The 24,234-nt window shown below is 50.7% G+C and overlaps 4 protein-coding genes across 4 annotated transcripts; 3 read left to right on the top strand and 1 right to left on the bottom strand.

Annotated features, from left to right (window-relative positions):
- Nucleotides 1-4,063: 4,063 nt before the first annotated feature.
- On the top strand, nt 4,064-5,153 carry J4E93_010497 (uncharacterized protein; the record flags this gene model as incomplete). Its single annotated transcript, XM_049348376.1, has 2 exons — nt 4,064-4,111; nt 4,161-5,153. The coding sequence occupies 2 exons, from the start codon at nt 4,064-4,066 to the stop codon at nt 5,151-5,153; spliced, it is 1,041 nt and encodes a 346-aa protein (XP_049194447.1).
- A 4,528-nt stretch (nt 5,154-9,681) lies between these two features.
- J4E93_010496 (uncharacterized protein) lies at nt 9,682-11,621 on the top strand (the record flags this gene model as incomplete). Its single annotated transcript, XM_049348375.1, has 4 exons — nt 9,682-9,787; nt 9,844-10,039; nt 10,092-10,298; nt 10,349-11,621. 4 exons carry the CDS (start codon nt 9,682-9,684, stop codon nt 11,619-11,621), a joined length of 1,782 nt encoding a protein of 593 aa, XP_049194446.1.
- An 814-nt stretch (nt 11,622-12,435) lies between these two features.
- Nucleotides 12,436-16,855, top strand: J4E93_010495 (uncharacterized protein; the record flags this gene model as incomplete). Its single annotated transcript, XM_049348374.1, has 3 exons — nt 12,436-12,516; nt 12,570-12,822; nt 12,879-16,855. The coding sequence occupies 3 exons, from the start codon at nt 12,436-12,438 to the stop codon at nt 16,853-16,855; spliced, it is 4,311 nt and encodes a 1,436-aa protein (XP_049194445.1).
- A 5,860-nt stretch (nt 16,856-22,715) lies between these two features.
- J4E93_010494 (uncharacterized protein) lies at nt 22,716-23,946 on the bottom strand (the record flags this gene model as incomplete). Its single annotated transcript, XM_049348373.1, has 2 exons — nt 22,716-23,892; nt 23,942-23,946. 2 exons carry the CDS (start codon nt 23,944-23,946, stop codon nt 22,716-22,718), a joined length of 1,182 nt encoding a protein of 393 aa, XP_049194444.1.
- Between the last annotated feature and the right edge of the window lie 288 nt (nt 23,947-24,234).

The raw sequence follows: 24,234 nt of genomic DNA, 5'->3' as shown, positions 1-24,234 counted from the left end.
TTTGTGGTGGTTCTTGCTTGGACTTCGATGAGCTCTTCGATTTCATGATGCAAGGATGGTTCACTAGCGACTATATAGCAAGGACAAAACGACCAGGCATAAACACCGGTACTGCCATCACATTCCATCTTTGCAGTAATATTAGGACCTATCGATCCAACAATGTTGGCTATGGACGCGCCAAGGCAATGGGGGCTCTTGATGTCACGTCGACTTTGTTCAAGGTACGATCTCGACACGTAAAGGAGCCGGTTGACCGTGTTTGGGCGATCGTAGGACTTTTGGAAAAGAAACTTCGAGATGAATTAGCCTCAGACGTTGACTACAGCGAACGAGCTCGGGACAGTTACTGGAATACGTGGATCGTATTTGCCAAGGCTTTACTGTTCCAATCTGGTGGATTGAGCCTGTTGAACATTCCGCCTACCCTGGAACCTAGACCTGGAGACTTACCGACCTGGTGCCCGAATCTATTCGGTAGGTCGTCTTGTAGGATGGCGATCAATGGACATTGGAATACAGAGATAGTTGAAACATTCAGCTCCATGGCTTGGGCTTTGAGTGAAGACTATAGTGCACAAATGAGCTCGGAGAGACGAGAGACGATACGGACTGTAGGTCCATTTACCATGACTACGGAGCTACACGATTTCCTCGGCATCTATGGCTTTGTGCTGGACACTATCGAAGAGGTTGTGGAACACGATAAACCTCTTGACATCAGATTCGGTCATTACGATCGAGATTCGGAAGAGCACATGGCCTTATACCATACTGCTGTCGATCTACATGTGAAAGCAATAGATCTAGCTCGTCGCGTCTTCTACGGGAAGAGCGACGACATTACCGATGTACCAGAGGATTTTATCATGGCCCTCTTCTTGGATTGCCGCGTCACCAAAGACACCAAGAACACATATCATGAAACGTTACCCGAATTAGCAAATTGGAACTCAAAAGGTTATCTTGCTACACACCAAAGGGCACAGTGTCAACACCGGGTGACATATATGCGCGGACATACATTCTTCAGCACGAAAGGAGGTCGCATTGGATACGCTCACCCAGGCTGCAAACCAGGAGATCAAGTCGTAACCTTCTACGGGGGAGAATCACTATACATTCTTCGGCAGTTGACCCCAACGAAAGACGACATCGACTCGACTGGACAAGCATCTGACCACGTTCAGTATATGGGCGCTGCATTCATCCCTCATCTCATGGAGCAACATCAAAGAGACGCTGCGCGCATCGGACCTGACACTATGTTCATGGTTCACTAAAGGCTTTGGATACCTTCGCATGGGCTGCATCGTGTAAGGAGGCCTTGCAGGAGAGCAGGAGACGAAGACATGCCAGGAAAAGAAGGAGGTATGGCATTACGACCGCAACAGTTCTCATTTTGTTGTTGGAAACAGCGTGGAAGACCTGTCATTACCTACAAGTCTCATATCAGTATCAAGCAGCTCACGAAATCATCAGGTCAGGATCAATATCTCATGTGTAGGCCGGGGTTAAAGCAGTTCTGTAGTCATCTTACAAGCTTTCGCTCTCGATATCTTGAACAGCATAACCATGGTATCTCCATTCGACATAACCCCACCTCTCCCACAAATCCCCTTACAACTTCCTACTCCTAACAAGCCCAGACTTGATACCCGTAAGTTCACCCCCATAGTTCGCACTGCCCTTGGCAGCAGCGCCCTTATCAAAGACCTGCTTCATACTCTTGAGCTTCTTCTGCTTCTCCTTGTACTTCTCCTTCTTCTTGACACGCGGGTTCCGCACGCTCTTTTTGCGGTGGGGCGTCAATCTAGTCATATTGTCAGTACATATATCAAGGAAGGCAAAGTAAAGATAGTGGGGAAAGGGAGGAGCGGGAGGAGGAAAACATACCCCTTATTCTTCTGAATCTGGTAAGAAATCATACGACGCCCATCATCGCCAACGACTTCCTCTTCAACAACCTGCGCACCTTGCTTCTTGGCGAGGGCATAAGCTTCCGCACGTTCAAGCTTAGTCTGCTTCTTATCCTCTGAGCGCGCGGCAATCATATCGTAATAACCGTCCTCATCTTCAAAGTCGTCGCGCTTAGTCGCTGGCGCTTCATCAGCAGACGAAGCGCCATCGTCTTCGCCCAGAGCAACACCAGGACCAGCGTCCTTGTGTTGCCCTCGCTTCTCGGCTTCGGCTTGCAGACGCGCTTGTCTGTCCTTGAGGCGTTCGCGGTGCGGGATGTCGGCGTCGCCGCCCATGTCCTTTCCGGCGGCATCGCGCTTGTTGGCCTTCTGGGCGATTTGCGAGGTGTAGAAACGGAGGGATTTCTTCTTCTTGGCTTTTTCGGCGGCTTCGTGGGCGGTGAGTTCGGTTTCTTCGCCGAAGTCCGAGTCGTCTGCGTTGAGCAGGTTGAGTTTGGGTTCTACGGTCTTCTTCTTGCGGGATGCCTTCTTGAGTGCGGCCTTGTCGGCGAGGGTATCGAGTGATGCGAGGTCTTGTTCCGTCTTGGCGAGCTTCGCGGCGCGTCGCGCTGCTGCTTCTGCTTGTGCCATTTCGGCTGCTCGTTCCGCCCTGGTCTTCTTCTGCTTTGTGGGTTTCTTGACGGTCAGGTCGTTCTCGAGTTCCTCGGCGCTCACGTCCTCCATAGCTGAGTCGTCGTCGTCACCGGTCTCTACCATGGGATCCGCAATAGGCAGGTTTTCTATCCGCGTCCATACCTTCTGGCACTTCAGCAAGGTCTCCATAACTGGGTGTTCGTGTAGCTCAGCAGGATCCATTGCGATGACAGGCGATCCATCGTCCGTTGCAGTGGAGCCGAGTATAGCAAAGTACATGGCCATCGCTGCGAGATATGCGGCGCATGCCCGGTATTTTGTGACAGCCTTTGGTGTTGGTGGAATTCTGTCTGCCTTCCCCGACTTCGCCATTTGTGCCTTCAGCACCTTCTCGGCGGCCTTCGCGGCGGCAGCCAATTCCTCGTGTAGCGGTTGCAGCCTCAAGTATTCTTTCGAAATGTGCTCGAACTCGGGGTATCGCGTGCGCATGATCTTCATCCTCTCTTCCTCGGTCATGTTGTCCGTGATTTGAAGTTGCGGGAGCACTTCTGTTACGACCGCGCCACCTTCTGCATCTTTCTCTCCCTCCTGCGCCATCCACTCGTCCTCGTCGAAGCCAAAGTCCGCCTCTGTCATGCTTTGTAGCTGCTTCTTTTGTATGCGCCTCGCTTCAGCTTCCTCATCCAACGCATCTTGCTCCGTTTCTATCGCATCGGCGTTGTAGTAATCCTTCTTCGAGGTACCCCATCCACCAACGTCTTCGTCTTCCTCATCGACTGGTTTGCGCTGTCCCGTGACATCATCTCCAGACTCGTCGCCGGTATCTTGGTCGTCGAAATCGTCTTCATCGTCGTCATCGCTGCCGGCATCGAGGATTTCCTCGTCTGAGGCTTCTAAGAATTTGTCTAGGTCCAGATCAGCTATCGCATACCATACATATAACATCATTTGGCTAACCTTCTTCCTGGTACTTCCTCAACCTCTTAGCCGCCGGTCCTTCATCCAGCAGTACCTTGTCGCGATTGATATGGAACTCGTCCTCGGAATCCGCAACATCCTCATATGAGTTAACCGCCATCCTGGAGTCCTCCTCTTTCAGCGCTTTTGGCGCGCGCGACCCGCCACTACCAGCCTTTCTCTTTTTTGCCATGATTGCGATATGTGTTGGTGCGTGGCGTATGTGGTGGTCGCAAAGTGTCGCGGGAACTTTTTTTCGGTAAGAAGTCTTGGCTTTACCGCGGAGGTCGGAAAGTCTCCACTAGTGGAGCGGAGCTAAGCTGCAGGGCGTGTGCGTATGTAAGCACGCCGCATGTGAATTCGATACTGACACGCGATTTCACCGTACACCAATTGAGCATTGCGGTACCAATTCGTCCGCGTAAGCAGATTCAGAAATCAGGCGTCCGTTTCTTCTTTTCTTCGGAGTCTGAGTGCCGTTCCCCATGTCCCAACTGCTTCTTGGAGCGACCATCGTCCTCTTGGTGCTCGTTGGAATTATTAGTGCGGACATCATGGGTTTCGCATTCTGGAAGGGCAACCAATTCCCTGTGGAGGGAAGAGTAAGTATTGTATCGTACTCTATGGAAGACGTGCTAATGGCATACATAGACGGTCCTACTTACGGGCTCCTCCCAAGGAATGGGCTGCGAAATCGCCCGTCTCCTCTCCGCCCGCGGCGCAAACCTCATCCTCGTCGCACGCACCGCAAAGAACCTCGAAACTGCCCTAGCCCACGCGAAAGCCCATGCCAAGAACCCCTCGACCCAACGCTTCACCTACATCGCCGCCGACGTAACCTCCGAGTCTGAGAACACGCGCATTTTGAAGGAAGCCACAGCATGGAACAACGGACGCGTGCCGGAGATAGTGTGGTGTGTCGCGGGGTCTTCAGTACCAGGCCTCTTCATCGAGACGAGCACTGAGACGCTGAGGAGACAAATGGAGCTCAACTACTTTGCGTCGGCATACATGGCACACAAGACACTGCAGGCATGGTTTTACCCCGAAGTACCGTACAAGCCGCAAGAAAAGGGTACTGCTCCAGAACTACCTCGCAAGTTCATCATGACCTCATCCGCGCTCGCCTTCATGAATCTCGCAGGCTACTCCGCCTACTCCCCCGCCAAAGCCGCAATTCGATCCCTCGCCGACGGCCTTCGCTCCGAAGTCCAGCTTTACAACGCGGCGCGGCGCTCCAAGACGAGTAGCACCGGTGTGGTGCCTGCACCTTTCGACGTCGATATCCACGTTGTCTTCCCAGGCAGCATACTATCCCCCGGTTTCGAGAACGAGAACAAGACGAAACACCCCGTGAGCTTTGAGCTAGAGTCGTCCGATCCCAAGCAGACTGAGCTGGAAGCTGCGACGGCGGCGGTCAAAGGACTGGAAGGTGGCGATTTCATGACTCCTACAAACTGGCTGGTGCATCTGATGCGGTATGGCTCCATGTCCGGTAGTCAGAGGAATAACGTGGTTGTCGATACTATCGGAGCATGGGTTGCGACAATCATCTGGTTGGTCATGGTGCCGGATCTGAATGGCAAGGTCTGGGCTTGGGGCAAGAAGAATGGTATGAGCGTGTTCAGGCCGAATGCGCAGTAGATGAGGTTTTGTATTGTGAATGGCATAGGCGTATACCCCAGGTGACATATACAGTGATAATGAAATTTCAAATGTTGCGATCAGCCAAGAACCCCCAGGACTCTCCAGCAGTGGAATCCATCCAATGCGCTCGTGGAATGATGTCTGGCATATTGTACCCAGGCTGATGAGATCGCAGTACATGAGCCGGTACACGTACCGCTACAGCAGTCTTTTCCTTAGGCGCGCTTCTGGTCCGTCCTGGCATTCGATAGCCTTTGATAAAGCATTGCCATGGATATGGATCCTCGTAATCTAGTCGATGTCCATAACCTTGTATGTTGTCGTCTCTGCCCTCAAAATCCACCGGTCTGCCCACAACCAGAACGTCTAAATTGGGACAACATCCACGGGCGTCAAGATGTTGGAACAACTTGCTGGCAAAGTTTATAGGTTGGAGAGCTGACTCATGCGGGTATTCGTTGTTATTGTTGCCTTCGGGATCGTATGTGAATAGGATTGAGCGTAACTGCGACATTTTCTCGAAACATGCCTAGCCGTCGTCAGCCATGTCGCTTCAGTAGGTCAGAGAATTCTACTTACCACGAACTCCGTGTAGTCCTCATCTTCTTCCCATGTGGAAGCTTTCATAACTTCGCTATCTATTGGTAAGCGAAGATGTTGCACATTCTGGCATGTCGAAAGTAGGCGCGACAACTGGTCGCCCGCATCGCCGAAAGGATCCAAGATGTTTGGTTGCTGAACGCCGAGACTCTTCAGTCCGGGACCCCTGCGCTCAATCATGCACCAGAATTTGTCTAGATTGCAATCCATAGTCCAGACGAGATGCAGACTGGTAAGGTTTTCGCAGCAGTAAAGCAGATCTGAGATGGAATCACTGTCGTCAACGGTAGCATACACATGTTCCAAAACAGGGCTTTTGCCGTTGAGGCTAGACACAAACTTTCCGTAAAAAGTGTCGTCCTTGCAGTTGTACAACGCAAGAGTTTTGAGGTTGCTGAAATCGATGGTGGCTGCCAAGCAGCACCAAACCTGGTCAACATCGACTTTGTATAACTTCAAGTGAGGTAGTGTCAAGAGTTTGTCTTGCGAGTCGGCGGTTCCGTGTAGATTGGGGTCATGTCCCTCGGGGTCAAACCGAAAAGTTGTGAGATCTATTTCCACCTCTTCGAGGCAACGGAGCTGCAGATGTTGCAGTTCTCGTTGACTACTCTTGAGTAGAAGAAGGATGTCTCCTCGAAGACTTCGGCAGGCGATGAATCTAAGTTTGCTTAGGGATCAATATCTATGCCGACTCATTATGAGATAAACTGACTTGAAGGCGTGAAGCTGATTCTCTGGGAGCATGGAGATCAAAAGATGCATCTGCAAGTCTCTTGCATCAGCCGCACTTTCCAGGGCTGAATCGTCCAATCCAAATGAGTCACGTAACTCATCTTCGAAAGATAAGCTCCTGATGTGACGCAGGTGGTAACTGGCCCCTGCAGCGATGCATTTGAAGAATCTTGTCAGGCCTTCCTCCCTAGTGTGTAAGTAGACAGTATGGTACAGTCGCGGTAAACTGAGGGTGCGCAGGTGTTTCGACGTCAGACAAAGAGATTTAAGGTCGCGTTTCGTATCGATGTATCGGAGTATGAGTAGCTGGACCTCGTTCGAAAGAGACTCCATGACGCGTTGAGATAGTGTGTAGGAGAGAGATTTTGCGGGAAGTCGCGATGTGGACGCGACGCGCTGTTCCACGTTATTCGCGTTGCCCCGCTGCTTCAGGAAGCCGCCAGGGGTCCCCAGCACGACGTCACGTGAGAGAACCGTGCCCCTCATCCGATCACTGTCCACACTTCCATTGCGCAACCAATCCTCCATCACCACTCATCGCAGCATGGATATTCACGCACTCAATATCCGCCTAAAAGCCGAGCTTGTCGACGATTCCAAGCGCATGATACTGGAATATGTGCGACTTCCGCGTTGAACAGCACAGCGCCAAACAGACATTTGTTGTTGGCTGATCGCATTTCCCAGCTTTCGCTCTACTCGGATTTGAAAGCGCTTTGCTTAGTTTCGAAGGACTGAAACAACTTCGCTACGGAGTACCTGTACCGAAGTATCGTGCTACAGATCAGTGCATATGCTCGCGATGAGCGGCTGCCGAACTGGCTCTTCCCGGGCAATGCCACTGTATTCCGGCGATGCCTTGACATCGGCGCGCGAAAGCACTTGGTACACACGCGGAGTCTGAACCTACTAGAGGGCACACGACATGAACCAGGGTCTGGCTCAGCTAACAATTTTGCCTCCGGTAACTACGCTGTCTCTGTCCGTGTGCAAATATCAACCACTACAATACCTGTCCAGCTCATCCAAACTGCGGAATCTTGTTTACTTCGGACTACGGAATAAAGACAAGTTAAACAACTCCGTGAACGAAGACGGTAAAGCGCTGGTGACACGGAACCAGATCTTCGGCACTTTTGTCACCACATGCGTGAACTCCAAAATGTGACTTCAGATTCAATAATACAGCGCGCTTTCTAGGAACCGATCGAAAAGCTTAAGAAGCTAAATATGCTGCATCTTTACCAAGGCCGCAACATTGAAGTCCCTATTGTCCTCCTCTCTGCCTGGAGTGGATTCTCGCGACATCCAGCACCAACTCGCGACACGGTTTTTTAATGGACACATACACGATGTCCCTCCCTCAAGATGCTCAGAATCGCGCCATATTCGGTTAATCTTCATTATGGGGAGGCATATCCTGAGCTGGACGGAAGGAACGCAAGTCCAGAGTTCTCATACAAAATCGTGGAGAATTCAGCGCAACAGTGTTTCTCAAAGAAGGTTGTAGAGATTGACAATGGGACCTTCCAAATCGAAGCGACAAGACTCACTCAAAGTCGAATTCGAGCGGACTTTCCAGAGCTGTATATATCTGACTACGATACCGACACTCTGGTAGCAGATCGCCTGGCCTAAGAGGCCGTATACCATACGATGATTTGGGTTCGAGCGAGGAAGCGAATGAGCCTGGTTCTGGAACCAAATTTTCGCCACTCAGGCCCCCAGTTCTATACGTGGAGTTGAGCATCTACCTCGGCGGATGCAGCTATAGAAGCTGTACAGGGGCTCCAGCGTTGACCATCACATGGAATTGAACCAAGTCAGATTTGCTAGCGTGGAATAACCTGAACGTAAACACGGCTCGGATGCGTGTCATGTCCAGACTCCCGGACCTGCGGCCTCATGGAACCGGCGCTACTATCGACGATCACGACGATCATCCAGAGGGCCGTCGTCTCATTACCTTCGTATTGGAACATTAATACCACCGAGACAAATGCCGATATCATGGTATTCTCAGAGCTGCATCATGTGCGTGAAAAGACTGACTGACGGCTCAGCAGCAGAATCCAATCGCGGTTCTCCGGAAGCGAGCCGCTGGACCCTTGCTCCGTGACAAAGTGGAGCTGCGAACCGCGGGGACAGGCGGATGCGGAGAATACACAGAAGGGAGCTGCTATCCCGAGGCTAAAATTACGGCATGAAGTCGCCATGCTCATCGCTCATGCCACCGAAAGGTTAATTCGTACAGACGAGGCATCTCAACCGCACCGAATCATTCACCTGCACCCATGGTCAAAGGGTACCCCATTGTTCCACCCCACAAGCGCGATATAGATCCACTGCAGATCAATGGGTTTCCAGATGCATCTACGTTGGACAACATCGCTGACTGCCGTTGTTGTGTATATGCGCGTAAGCGCGTGTTGATTGCACGTCTTCAATCGCAGAGCGCCGCAATAAGTTCTGATTCGATTGCAGATTCGATGCTTACCGGGCATAATGCAAGTATTGCCACGCGAGATCTCTTATGCGCAGCTATATTAGTCGAGCGTTTAGATCGTACCGGCTTGGCTAGACGAGGCGCAATGCTACATACACGAGCCGCATACCGGACGTGAGCCCGCGTGCAGTGCTTCGCTGCGGCAGTTCTGCCAGCCTCGCCAACATCAACAACGTGGCAATCACGAGATTCAGGTTCTCGAGATATCTGGATTGTGGCGAAAAGAATAAGCCATACAAGCACCGTTGTCTTGGCGGGCAGTCTACCAGGGCCCCAAGATTATCCGGGTGAATAGGATCGACGCAAAGACGCCAACTCATTTGTGTTTCCCAGCGGCCCGGTACCGACGATGTGTTCTAGTGAGAATTAATTACCTCTTGGGGCTCTACTGCCGCTGTTGAGTTCGGCTCGGATTTCCAGGTACCCTGGGTCTGGAAGACGGTTCGCAGACTAGCAGTACTACCTCTTGCGCTCTGCTAGTATTAGGCCAATCTCAGAGCATGAGTGTTTGCTGCAGGGCGTACCGCGTTGCTAATGACAAAGGCTAGAGCTTCTCCGAGAATATGCGCTAGGCTAGCTAGGGAACTGCGAAGCGTTTGTAGCCATGACTGAGATAAATAGACGGGAAGCCCACAGATACCTTGTGGACAGTCGATCGACTCTGTATACCCTCCTGCCTTCGTCAATATGGGTCGCTTCTCAATATTCGCTCCGCTCCTACTGGCGACCAATGGTGTCTTGGGCGCCAAATGGATTGGTGAGGTCAAGAAGGTGGATGGCGTTGACTACCAGTGTAAGCAATATCCGCTCTTCGATTCATTGGAATGTATGCTGATTATTGAACTCCAGGCAAATGCTACTCCGACAACTCTTGCTGGCCAACCAACAAAGACTGGTCGAAGCTCAACCAGACCGTCTCTGGCGCACTACAGCTCGCCATACCACCAGGCGCTGTTTGCTACACCAACTTCGGAAACGGAACTAGCGTCTACGATGCGGCGAAGTGTGCGGACACCCAAGCCAACTGGGCAAATGAGCAATGGCTGTATGAGGAACTTTCTCGGGGAATACAGATGACGAAGCTAATGCAATGCTAGAACTGACCACCCCATTGCGGAGCTCTGGCCGTTCAAAACCAACAACACCTGCATGCCGACGGACGACCCATCGGGTAGTTGCACACAGGGTATGTACGGAAAGTACGTCATTATGGCGACTACAAGGGAACAGATCAAAGCGGGTGTGGACTTTGCTCGAGAGCGCAACCTTCGTTTGATCATCCGTAATACTGGTCACGACTTCATGTAAGGCAACACCCTGGTCTTCGAGCAGGACCGGACTAACAAGCGTACAGGGGCCGTTCTACAGGTTACGGCTCACTCATCATCAACACCCATAGCTTCAGAGATGTCAAGTTCCTGAAGAAGTACACTGGACCCGGTGACTGGAAGGGCACTGCAGCTATTGTCGGTGCTGGTGTCCAAGGCCGCGAGCTGTTCCGACAGTGCTTCAACCAGAGTCCCAAGGTAGTCATCGTTGGAGGAGAGTGCCCAACCGTCGGCTGGGGAGGCGGCTACATCCAAGGAGGCGGCCACGGCCCACTAACGGGCATCTACGGCATGGGCGCCGACAACGTCCTCTCCTTCGACGCCATCACCGCCGAGGGCAAATACGTAACCGCCAACGCGAAAGAAAACTCCGACCTCTTCTGGGCTCTCAAGGGCGGCGGCCCCAGCTCCTTTGCCGTCGTCGTCGCCATCACCGTCAAGACCTTCCCTGAGGTCCCCACCGCCGGCACTATCCTCAACATCAACTCAACCCACACCAACGACACCGAGCTGTTTGCCAAGGGCGTCCACATCTTCCACAACCTCGCCAACCACTACAGCTCGCACGGCATGTTCGTCTACTTCGAAGTAGGCCCCGGCCCGCAACGCCTCCACATCGCCCCCTTCGTCGGCCCCAAGATGAACAAAGAACAACTCGAAGCGGTCATGGCACCCTTATACGAACAACTCGACGCCGCCGGCGTCCCCTACGACACCCACACCAAAGCCTTCCCCACATTCTTCGAATTCTACATCGACATGTTCGAAGACGAGCCTCCGAACCAACAATCCATCGTCGGCGGCCGCCTCTTCACTCAATCCGACATCACGGCCCACGGCGACGAAATCGCAGATGCGCTCATCTACGCCGCGATGCCTGAACCCACGCAGCTCGGCTTCAACGTCGGGCACATTGTTAACCCCGGCCGTGCGTATCCCGTCGTCGACAACGCCATTCACCCGACCTGGCGCAACGCTAGTTCCTTCGTTATCACGAATGTGCTTATGACGGGGACGGAGCCGTGGGAGGTTAAAAAGGAACGCGAGAACTTCAACACTAACGTCCTGGGGAAGAGGCTGAGGGATGTGAGTCCCAATGGAGCGAGTTATGTGAACGAGGGGGATTTGAATGAGCCCAACTGGCAAGAAGCGTACTGGGGCAGTAACTATAAGAGGCTGTTGCAGATTAGGCAGAAGTGGGATCCGGAGGGTGTGTTTTTTACGGAGACGACGCCGGGGACGGAGAATTGGAGTGTGCTGGATTATGGGACGAAACTTTGTAGGAAGTCGTCTAAGTAGATGGGCGTGCTTTCTGCTGTTTCTATAGATCAATCTTGTCTGATACCCAAGTTCATCGCTCGACTTGAAAATGCGATGATGCGTAATCGGTTGCTTGTCGTTGTGCAAGCGTTGTGTGAGAGGTCCTTGAAACCGCCCCTCATAAGCGGAAGATGAGAGGTGACACATTAAGATCTACCCAGGCAATGCCTGTCATATAGTAGTGCTTATGAATGATCGCCTTCGGTCGCTTTTACCTGCCGGCAGTGCGCGTACCGTGTGGCCACATCTCAGCCACAGCAGTGGCGCAAGGGCAGTGACAACGCGCTTTGAGATGGAAGACAAACATTTGCATAGCTGGAGATGCGTCAAAAGCGCGTTTCGGAGTCTCTTACGCGTCCAACAGTGTTTCCTTACCGTTTGGTGCCAACGTGGCGTGGTGAGACAAAGCTGGGGAAGGGCGGGAGCGATGACGAAAGAGTCGCGTCGAACGCTAGCCGCCCCCAGCTAGCAGCAATCACCATCACAAGCCAATGGCTCTGGCGACGCTGCTATCAGCCATCATCCCAATTGTTTGCGAACCTTCTGCTATCACCCGCCTGTCTGTGTGCCAGCCTCGCCGCTCGCATCACTTCCGCTCCTTGCGCAACCGCCGTAAACACCCCCACCGCTGCGCCAACGCCGTCGCCATCCATCGCATTCCGAACCATCGCACCAGGCTCCTATTCACGACTACAACGCCTCCGACGCCTACACCTGATCGCGCGACTAATTCGCCAGATCACATGCTCTGCGCATGCCGAAATACCCCCAGAGCCTCGTTAATGTCGATTGAATGCCTCCCGTGCTGAATCCCTTCTTACGGGCCTTCTTCCGTAGTGCACTCCCCAGCCAGTGCCAGCCAGCCCAGCACCACGTACGAGTCCTGAGTATAGGGGGTAGTACATATACTGACGCTGGATTCTATAGGTTCTGCTCGTCCCGACCACCGAAGTCCTCCTCACATCGCGCGACAAAGAATCAAACACCTCGTACATCGACCTCAGCGGCTCCGAAGACTTCCTCGCAAGCCATGTGCTGCGCGTCCCGGGCGGAGTGGGGCCGAACAACCATGTCAAGGACTCTGGTAGTTTCAGGGAGACGCGGGGGAAGGCGAAGCAGTTTACGACCGCGAATGGCCGGACGGTGATAGTCAAGGACGCTTTCATCTACAGCAACAAAGGTGCGCAGACATGGGTCGCAGGAGGGAATGCCGTCTAAATGCTAATCGAGACGCAGGCTTCAAGACACTCAACCAAGCGCAGCTCTTGAGCGACACCATATTCTACCCCGACTCCTTCGATGCGCAGCCTTGGCTCGTATACTTCATATCGCGGCCCCTCATAGGCACCTTCGATGCGAACCCCATAATACCCGCTACACTAGGACCGCGACAAGATGTGGGACCAGTTGCAGGACCGTCAGGCGCAGCGGGCCCGCCTGGAGGTGCCGGCTCGTCGATGCCACGGAAGAAGGAGGTCAAGTCGTTCAGCGACCTCTTGAACCATTTCCCCATGATCGCGCGTCAGATGCAACCCGGCCTGGAGAGACTATTCAGAGAGTTTGGCAAGGAGCTAGAGAAGCCCCTACCAGCGACACCATCACAGAGATCGCGGCGCTCGTCAATGAGCTCACGGAGACGCGGATCGGTATCCTCAGCAGAGACGACGCCTTTATCCTTGCATAGCAGCATGTCTCACGGCCCGAATGGCTTTGTGTCGAATCTAGAAATCAGCGACGAGGAGGACCAGATGCGGAGATCGCTAGAGACGGCAGTGACAGCGGCCATTGATCTCTTCCAGATGGTGGACAAGCAGCAACTGTCATTACTGGGCGCAACAACCGACTTGACTGGTCCGATCGTCGAGCGCATGATCGAGCGATACATTGCGGAGCAAGTACACCACACCATCCTCTTCCCACGAATACAGGAAATACGGCTCCTAGAAGACAAGGATCTTGAGCGCCGCACACGACAGATGGTGGATATCGATATATCGCAAGTCGGAATCGACATTGGCCATGGTCGCAAGGGCAAGCAAGAGCTAGCCATACGGCTTTCGAAGGCTGTGGACATGTTCAAGAAGATGGGTGTTGCAGGCAGTCCGCAAGAGATGTTGGAAATACTCCTGGGAGTACAGAAGCACATCACAATGCCGGATGAATCGCAGGCGAGGACCATGTCAAACGGAGAACAAATGTCGGAGAAGCAGGATCATCTTCTCACTATCAACGCTGATACACTCGTTTCGTTATTGCTCATAGTAGTGATAAGAGCGCCAGTACGACATCTGCAGGCGCGGCTTTCATACATGCGGCACTTCATCTTCATCGATGATGTCGAGAGTGGAGAGATGGGCTATGCGCTCAGCACGTTCGAGGCTGTTCTCTCATACCTCACTACAGATTCAGGCGGCCTGCGAAGAGCAAGTCGACGGAATAGGGCATTGTGGCAGGCTACGAAATCTGGTGACCTTGCGACAATGCAGGGCATACTGGAGCCGGACAGATCTTTCAACGCAGATTTGGACAGCTTCTCAGACGGAAGCCAAACCCCACCAAGGTATCGCCCAGTCAGATTCGCTGCAAGTTTATCCGATCTACATTCCGTAGCAGGCACGACCTTGAACGGTGACGATGACTTCTCGTTACGACCCCGAAGCCCATCTCGCGGGAAGAGTGCGCATGAAGATGGTCCTTTGGCGCATATCTTCCCCTTTCAGCGCGCTCAAACACCACCACTACCCGGCAGACCGAAGATGAAGAAGAAGGTCTCTATCACGGACACTAGGAGTATGTCGAGTGGCTCAGCACGCTCATATCATTCACGCACAACCCTCGACTCTCGCGTCAGCGCTATCGAAGGCGATGTCTCGATAGAAAAGCTGACCATGACTCAAGGGCCTGATGGCGAGTCAGTACTGATGATGGCGATTGAGAACAGACAGGACAAGGCCCTCCAATACCTGCTCAGTCTTACTGAGTACTACACCCCCTCTCTTGTCTTCGAGGACTACAACAATGAAGGGACCAATCTGTTGAGTGCAGCCATCCAACTGGGCCACGCCAAAACCACGGACACAATCCTCAATTACATCCTGGACAACAGTCCGAGCCCTCAGGCACTGCAAGAATACCTTTCGAAACCAGACGCGAAGGGTAGATGTGTAGCGCATTATCTCTTCAATCAGCCTCGTCTCATCGACCGCATTGGACATCTTCTTCCTTGGCGGCTGAAGGACAAGAATGGCCAAACACCAGTGTTCGCTCTATGTAGATCGTATGATCATGACGAGTATCACGACATGGTTGACAAGGCACTACTTGCCGCAACCCAGGATCAAGACGATGGACAACCACTACACCTCGATGAGCACGTCGACAACAAGGGCAACAGTCTGCTTCACATCATCACTGACCCTCAGCTAGCCGCAAAGCTACTGTACCGCTGCGATTCCGACGCCAACGCAACGAACGATCGACAGTTCACACCGCTCATGGTAGCTAGTAAATACGGTCGAACAGATATGGTACGGGTGCTCTTCCAAGACCCAAGAGTAGACCTATCTTACAGGGACGCTCGTGGTCTCACCGCTGTAGAGCTCGCTAAGGACGACGATGTTCGGAACCGTATTGACGACCTGGTGCTCTTGTCGAATGAAGCCGGTCCGGATGGCCGCACGACTACTGTTGTTCGGTCTTTCTTCGTCGAGGATGGAACAGTACGCCTAGTGCTAAAGTCAGGGGCGCCAAACGACAACAAAACGATCACCGTCACTACATGTCGTAGATCATCACAGGACTTCGAGAACCTTGCGAAATGGCTCGCACAAGAACACCCCGCTTCATGGCTACCCGCCATCCAGAATCTAGCATCACCATACCTGATACCCTCTCGACCATCGCGGTCAATCTTACGCGACATGCAACTCCGCCTCGACGCCTTCCTCAAAATCCTCCTCCGCCACCCCACATTCTCCACCCACGAAATGGTCTGGGAATTCTTCCTCGTCCCCGACATCGACTCCTCGATGCTCGCCGAGCGCTCAGCCCGCAAAGCCGAACTCCGCGTCGAGCGCCTCCGCGAAGAATACGCGCCCATCTACGACGTCCGCGAAGTCGAACTCTTCGTCCAACACATGCGCGAAAACGTGCGCGCCCTACACCACGCCTCGCGCTCCGTCCTACGGCGCGCAAACAAAGTCCGCTCCGCGTCCTCGGACCTCAACGACGCTGCTAAAATCGCTAACACAGCTCTTCACTCTCTTACTTTCCTCCCGGTTAAGCATCTCAAAGCGCTAGACCGATATACCCAAACGCTAAAACAAAGTGATGCTTCCCCCATGTCCGGCTTCTACTACTCCATGCACGCCATCTCCAGCACCATAACCGCCATCCTAACCGCTTTATCCCGCCCCTCCACACTCATAACCTCCATGTCCACCACCCAGAAAGCAATCGATCGCCATAACCTTTCCGTCCGCCGCTCTGACCGCTGGCCCCTCGGTCTTCTCGACGACGCGCGCAGTCGGGTGCAGCGCGACGCCCAGGATAAAATGGATAAGAGTAAAGTTGAGCTGGAGGATTTGGGCAGGGAGTTGCGGTATACCCAACAGGTTGTGGCGCAGGAGTTGGCGAGTTGGCAGGAGGGGAGGGTGGAGATGGGGAGAGGCGCGTTGAGGGATTTGGCGAGGAGGATGTGTGTGACTGAGAGGGCGAGGTTGGAGTGTATGAAGAGGAGTGTTAGGGAGTTGGGGATTGGGGTATCGCCGAAACCTACGCCCATGTCCCCCTCTGGTCATACGAATGGGTTTTTGAATGGGGGCTTGACGAACGGCTTGCGAGACGCTGGTGGTATGCTCAACGGTATCGATATGAACGCCCCTCATACTCCTCTCCCTATGGATCTTTCCGACCCGCTTTCCAACACGCTTTCCAACACGCTTTCCGGTCAAAGTAGACTACTGGATGATATCACCGATGAGGATGTCGAGGAGGGGCCGGGTAGTGTGGAAGATGTGGCAAGCGAGGGTGTTGTGTTGTCGAATGGTGTGCCGATTGCTGATGAGTTGGTGGCGGAGTTGGATATTGATGGGGAGATGGTGCCAAAGGAGGATGGGGAAGTGGATGGGGAAGTGGATGGGGAAGTAGGTGGTGAAGTAGGTGGGCAAGTGCGGCTGGGTGGTGGAGAAAGAGGAGGGGAGAGTGTGGGTTGAGAGGGGGTTTGAACATGTATTCGATTCGATTTCTTCACTTCTTCTCCGCTTTCTACTTCTTCACTTCTTTACTTCATGTTTCATCTTCGTTTAGATGGGTGGGTGTCTGTCATGATCGTGTGAACAGGTACACGGAGGCTCAGCGACGGCGCTTATCCAGTGGCAAGTGACGAAATGGGGACTAGAGGGCGATAATAGTAATAGCTAGTCTCACGTTTGTGCTCCTTTCTACAACTCATGTTAGAGCATCGGATGACTATCTCCATATCCCATCTTTCTCTGGCCTCCTCTGTTCCCCTCCCCAAAAGAGTTCGCATCATCCACTTTCCCCCTACCTCACTGATCTAGACCCATCATTGCGCTTCTATAGCCACCCAGAGCTCCTTTCTTGATCTTGACCTGGAGTCTGTTGTGTTCGCCCCCAAACCCCCATTGTTCTTGGTGGAGATACTTTGTGGCAAAGATGGGGGCAGGGGGGTGGAAGGTTACATCAGTGACATGCTAGCATCATACGAGCGTGCCAGATTGGGTTACGAGAGTCGCGGAAGCAGTCGCTATGATGTTTCTCAGATTTGGGGGCCGCCCGGTTGTTATAGAGCCTAGAGTAGTCTGTGCCATCTCCACGGACGTGGATGCAGTGGCTAAGAAAGATTTGTTGGTGGCTTGACGATCAAGCTGCAGGTCTCTGCTGTTCCAAGCCAAAGCACGCGTTCTCAAAACGGGAAGCCGGCATGGCATCGGTTACCGTGGAGGTGGTATCCCGCTTCGTCCTGTATATCGGGTCTCGCGTAGTGGAACGCAAGCGTGGGTCTGCAACATGCAGCCCTTCTCATTTCAAATACTTCAGTGGGGTTGTTATGATATGTAGGATTTGCCGCGACGTTTGTAGCGTGACGTTTGTAGGCAGGTGCCTGGGTGTTGGTGTTACGCAGCAGCATTTCAATCTCTTTTTGGAAGTCCAGTGGGAAATTGGGGTGTTGAGTGCATGTTCAGCGGCATGCTCCGGTATCCACGTGGTCGATCAACAGGCTCGGTAACTGCATATAGAGTTGTTGTAGAGTATACCCTGCTAGTACTACGTGTAGTTGTTTCTTCGCGTTTAGCTTACATAAGATATATATAAGATATATATTTACTTAAATATAGATTTTATTACTTAATAGCTACTACTATTTTTAAACTTTTACTTTACTTTTATTTATACTTTTAAGCTATTTATTAGTAAACTAATAATTTTATAGTAGAAGCTAGTCTAAAAAAAGTAAAGTCTATTACTAGTATATAAAAAGACGTATTTCTAAAAAAGTTAAAATTTTATATTTAAAGGTATAAGTGTTAAGTAAACTAAAGCTTAGATTTTTAGCGCTACTACTTTTAGCGTAGTTAAAGCTTCTAAAATTTAGGCTAGTAAAGTAACTATTTTATAAATACTAACATCTACTTATAGTAGAGAAAATTATAATATAATTATATATTTTTAATAGCTTATAACTAATAAAGCTATAAATTATAAAGTAATAAAATACTAAAATATTTAGTAAGTAAAATTATACTTTTACTATATATACACTCTCTATTCTTATTCTTATTCTTATTCTTATTCTTATTCTTATTCTTATTCTTATTCTAGGTAAATTAGAGATCTAAAGACTTATTAAAGTAGATAGTAGCTTAAATCTAACTCTAAAAGCTACACTAGTACACTAAATAAGCTCTTAACTACGTCTCTACTCTTTTATAAATTTTTCTAGTGTTAGACTTTTAAGCTATAGCTATAAATAATATTATTAATATATATTTATTATATATTAAGCTAAAATAAAGTACTATTAAAGTACTTAGTTTTTTTTTTATAGTATTAGTATAAAGCTAGCTTATAAAAAATAGTAAAGTAATTTATTTATTACTTATTTTTTAAAGTTTACTTATAGTTATACTATATAAGTTTTATTTATATAATTAGCTAAATTTTAAATTAATAGTACTTTTATATACTTTATACTTAAAAAAAGTATATACTATTTTTTTACTAATAAGTAGTATTTTAACTAATAAGTAAAGTAGTAAGTAAAGTAATAATAAAAATAATAAGTAAAGTAATACTAAAGCTAATAAGTAAAGTAAAAAAGTTAGCTTATAAAATACTAGCTATTTTATTAATACTAAGTAAATTAAAAAAAGTATAAGTAGCTAAAATATTATTAATAAATATAAGTATTTTTTAAAAGCTATACTTAATACCTATAATATTAATAAAAGAAATATTAGTAGCTATAGTATAAGTTATAAAAGTAATAAAAATACTAAAGTATATATTATATATTTTTTAACTATTAACTTACTATAGTATATATAATTTAATATTTTAGTTTTTTTTTATTTTATTTATAGTACTATAATAATATAAAGTAAAATAAGTTACTTATAATTTTTAAATTATATAACTACTATATATATAAAGGTACTTCTTATTAAATAAGAGACATTGCAATAGTTAGAGTTTAGTACTACGTGATGCACGTTAGTGGCACCTAATGCAATAGCATCTGGTTACTACCACTTCCGTTATTCCAGCACACCCATCTTATCGGGCTAGATGACATCCTTCACTTCACCCGTCGGGACAATCTGAAACCGCGCCTCGTGCGTACATGGTGTCCGCCCAATGAGATATGATACAAGCGACAGAATCGAGATAAATCCCCGCAGCCAGACCACGCGGTTCAAGCATATGCACAGTATATGTCTATGCTTATACGACAGTGGCGTAGGGACTTGGGTATGCCTTTTTGTAGAACCCGAGTGTATAGTGGGTATCCAATCCCATGCCGAGAAAGAATTTGACATATGCTAATTTCAAGGATAAGATGTTGTGTAAACATGCCGGCCTTCTAGAAGCCTGATGGAAGGGTGCAATTCTGCCGGAGCGCGGATCAGTGTTGAACATTGATGGCTTGCAGATATTGTAAGGAAGGATCATGAATGCATGAGCTGGATGTCGGTGATTGCAGATACACTAGATGCAGGAAGGGTGCTCGAAGTCGCCGAGCTATGATAGTTCGTCGGCGATGAATAGGCGAAGTGAGTGCATGTAGGACTTGACGATCAACGCCAGTATCAAGCTGATAGAGGCATGGAGAGAAGACCTATGCCTTGTCGGGTTGTCATCACGTGGTAATGGCCGCTGACCTGATATCAGTAGACGGAGTTGGCAGCAGAAAGACATTCCTCGGTGGCTTTGTCGGTGCGTCACTGAGATAAAGAATGCGGCCGCTTCTGCGGCCACCGCTTTAGCAGCACCATCAGTTCGTGGTGCATCCAGTGCTTTCGACAGCTGATTAGCTGCCACATGTAGAGCTTTCCGTTATTCTCATTGTCGATACCGGAGGAGACAAAGGCGCGACAAATCTTGCCACACTGATCGGTATTGCGACAAGTAGTGGCGTTGAGAATTGTGCGCTTATGTAACCTTGGAGATAGGTTGCTTCCTTGTAACGATCTTGCCCTGCCTGCCGCTCACCGATGCCCTGTCTGACCGTTGGGGTGGCTTTCGCACCACCGGCGTACGAGCAGCCACATGGCCGAAACTGCGGTGACTCCAGTGTGATTCACACGCACGACTGACGAAAGTGTGTCTTTACGTAGTCTTGCATGTAGAGGAGCCGAGATTAGAATGACCAGACGCGTGATACATGTTCTAGTTCAGCAAAGAAGATAGTGTACTCATCGCGTGCACAAGCCAAGCCGTCATGCGGAATGATAAGAGAGCCTTTTCTCCACGGCCAATGAGGGTTGCGAATGAGAGATGCAATCGAAACGGGGTGATCAGGGTATCTGCCTTCCTCCGTGCCATCAGCATATTAGATTGGAGTTTTGGGGTCGTTAGCAAAGTATCGATATCTGCTTAGCCACTTTCCTAGATTTAGTCGTGTTAGTTGACCCATTTCAAGCCTGGTTTGTCGTGTCGCGTGGGTACAGAACCCATCTATAGAACCGTTGGTTCGCCATCCTTCCCGCCATGCCGACATCCTACACATGCAGTTAATCTAATTTGGCCAATGAGCATCCAGGCAGAACGCCTTGCCCAGCTACTCGTGGTAAGACTAGCCTTTCCACGTACCGAAGAAGGCAGTGTCCGCACCGCTTTTGGGGCGGTTCAGAACGTGTTGTGGGGTGCCGGCACGATGGTCGTCCAAGGCTGAGGTGAGAGAGTGTGTAGATTGTGCGACGCGTCATGATGTTTTCTCATCGTAGAGTCGATAGCCTGGTGTATCTGGTAATCTAATGTTAGGCGCTCTTTCCTGTCGGTAGATGTGCGCGTGGCTATGCGCGCACGCGGCGGCATCGGCCCGCCGCGACTGTCCCGCACCGATCACAATCGGCCCGCAAAAGCTTGCCTCCAAGCTCCACCCATCCACCACAGCGCTTCTAGATCACAATGACTTGTCTTTTGGGCCATGTTCTGTTCGAACGCTAATCACTGCCCCCCTCGCAAGATGGACTGTTGAACAGCTGACCTGCCTCAGCACTAGATCGCCCTGCAAATGTGTCAGCGCTACACACTACCGGGTACAGGAACGGCCCCGCTAATCCTTGCTATCCTGCGATCCGCACACTTCCACACTTGCCCGCCTTCCCTATTGGCGCAAGCATGTGAATATCCAGTAAGGCTATGTTCGGCTATGATTAGTGTGCGTATGTGGCGCGTAAACTCCCACGCATCCTGCAGAAGCTGTAGTTGGGAGCGGGTGTTCGGCGAGACACGACGATGTTCGGCGAGGAGCGCGGACAGGTGTTGTTCGTGGCATGTAATGGCATGTAGCGACATCGCGATGAGGAAGGTCTGTTGATCTTTTGTGGAAGAAGGCGGGAGGCAATTCTTTTCGAGATGATGGTGATAGCTTCCAGCATCAGGGCGACTGACTGGCTGGTTTGACGAGTCTCAGAACTTGATCTCCAGCCATCATCACGCACATTCGCAACGTGGGCTACCCATCGCCAATCGCATCTTCGGCGAATTGACCTCCATAATCATGACTGCCCGTCATTCCCTCGATCGTCCTCTATTCGATCTGGCGCAGTGCGAGCGGAAACTTACCTTGTCATTCCAAGCGCCTGGCCCAGTGATTCACAAACCTGAGCAGTCAGCATAGCCTGTTTTGATCGCATGCGCGTACTTCAAAGGCGGGCCCGGCCTATGGGTAAAGTTCTCGCAAGCGACATGCAACCAATCTGCCCGATTCCTGGACGTTGGGGGCGTTTTGCTACCAATGGCATGCGCACAATAGCGGTAATGCTGCACTGCGGCACGTTTTGCTGCAGTTGTAGCACTGTAGCGTACGAATTCGTGAAGGGTCCCCGCGCGAGGTTGATGTCGAAAAGACGGCCTGGTTCTGGACTCTGTGCCCCGGTAACGGAGGCAAGCTCGCTGTAGTGTGGTGCTTGGATGTTGCACCAAGAGGAAAGATCATACGAGGTAGAGAACAGTCGCTTCAGGCATCAAGAAGCGACATGCAGAATAAAGGTAGCCGGAAATGGGTATGGATAGCGAAGTCGGATTAGTAGTACTTTGGCAACGAATATGAAGATAAGGTTCATGATAAATAATACATTACAGCTGCACCAATGAGATCTCAGTAATGGTAGAGTACACTTGCTGCGTTGTATCGTCCGAAGTCGATCAGTGAGTTGGTAATTGGTGGTATTTACAGGTTGTGTAATGAGCCGGCGGAAGTAAACGAAATATCCTTGAAGTGGCCGCAGTCAGAGGAAGGCGTGCATCGCTCACACCCATCGAAGCGGCAGTAAAGCGCGGCTCTAGAAAAGGAAAGGAAGCTTCTCCAGGACGAAGGAAGGAAAGCTACACGGTGTTGACACGCAGACGGCTCTGTGTTCGTGATGCCATCTGACGCTTGACGTTCTCCGGAGCGACCGACATGGTGATCTTAAAAGTATCGCGGACGCGAGTTCGAAGCGAAGCCTCCATAGCTACATACACACCGCAATCAATGCCTGTCTCGGCTGTGTTGGCAACGTTGCGGTAGCGCTCGGAGAACTTGTCGACAAGCTTCTCAATTCTGCAGAGCTCGGCGAGAATGAGGTTGGTTTGATAGACCTGCTCCTGCTCAGAGTCCAAGGCACCGCGCAAATTTTGCTGATACTGCAGAGTCTTCATGTACGTTTCGATGGGATGGACATCGCCTTGCTGATCGCCACCTGCCATCGCTTGATACGAGGAAAGTATCTTCATAATGGCTAGGTTGACTGTAGCTGAGAAGTGAGGATTCGATGAGCAATCGCAGCTCAAGAGTGTGTAGAGGTTGTCAACGGCGGCTACGTTGGTTGGAAGTACAGACCCCGAACTGGGGAGACTCTCGAGCGAACTGAAGTCACCAGCAGTAGACTGGTTCTCAGGTGGCACATACAAGCTGCAAAGTATTTGGAAAGCGAACTGTGTACAGTCATGCCTCAGAAAGATGTTGGAATCTGGTGGTGTCGGTAAAGGCGCTGATGCCATGGGCGGTGGAGAGGCCATGATCTTTTCTTGCTGTGTATCATGCGAGACAGGCATGCCAAGAAACTGATGGCTGATAGCTGCCGGGGTCTGAGTTCGCTCCAGCGATGCTACCATGTCAGGTTGACTAGAAATGCTAGTCGACCGAACGTGAACGTGTCCTTGAAAAGCCGTGGCCGGCGGAGGATACTGGGGTACTGGAGCAAACATCTCTGTGTTGTTTGTATACAACATCTGTTCATCGTTTGGCCAGGTGTTGACGCGCGAGTTGGCACCTTCGGAGCCCACGGAAGAGTGACTACTACTGAACGTGTCGCCGATAAATGCGTCTTGATAGTGGTACTCTGGAGTACGGGGACCGAAGTAGAAGGGATCTGTCGGTTCTGGAGAGCTTTCGTACTTGTATAATGCGGTGCGTGGGAGTAAATCCATTCTAGCTCCAAGAGGTACGTAAGAGCCCGCTGGTGAGATCTCGCGCTTGATGGATCCGTCAAGATTCCTGTTCTTGCGTGGCTTTCCAAGTCTGTAAAAGCGTAAGCTCGAATGCTGGGCTGGAGACAAAGTTGACATACCTCATGGAGGGTGAGTAATTGCAACAGATACTCATGGTGCCGCATCGGTGACATATTGGTCTGACTTTGTCGCACTTGACCTGGCATCGGCGTTAGGGACCGTTGCCAATTCGATGGAAGGGTAGATCGTGTACCTTAGCACGAGAGCAAGCGTCACAGGAAGCTCTCATCTTACGAGGCTTTTGTTCCCCATGCGAACCAGTCGATAAGAAGGTGATTCCTGGCCCGACGGCCATGTCTTCGGTAGGAGGTGATTGTGGCGGGCACGGTGCGAGAGCTTGAGTCGAAGGCTG

The sequence above is a fragment of the Alternaria ventricosa genome (genome assembly GCF_023758065.1).
Source record: "Alternaria ventricosa strain BMP 2768 chromosome Unknown scaffold_31, whole genome shotgun sequence".
In the NCBI taxonomy this organism is placed as follows: domain Eukaryota; kingdom Fungi; phylum Ascomycota; class Dothideomycetes; order Pleosporales; family Pleosporaceae; genus Alternaria; species Alternaria ventricosa.
This window is presented reverse-complemented; position numbering and strand designations above follow the sequence as displayed.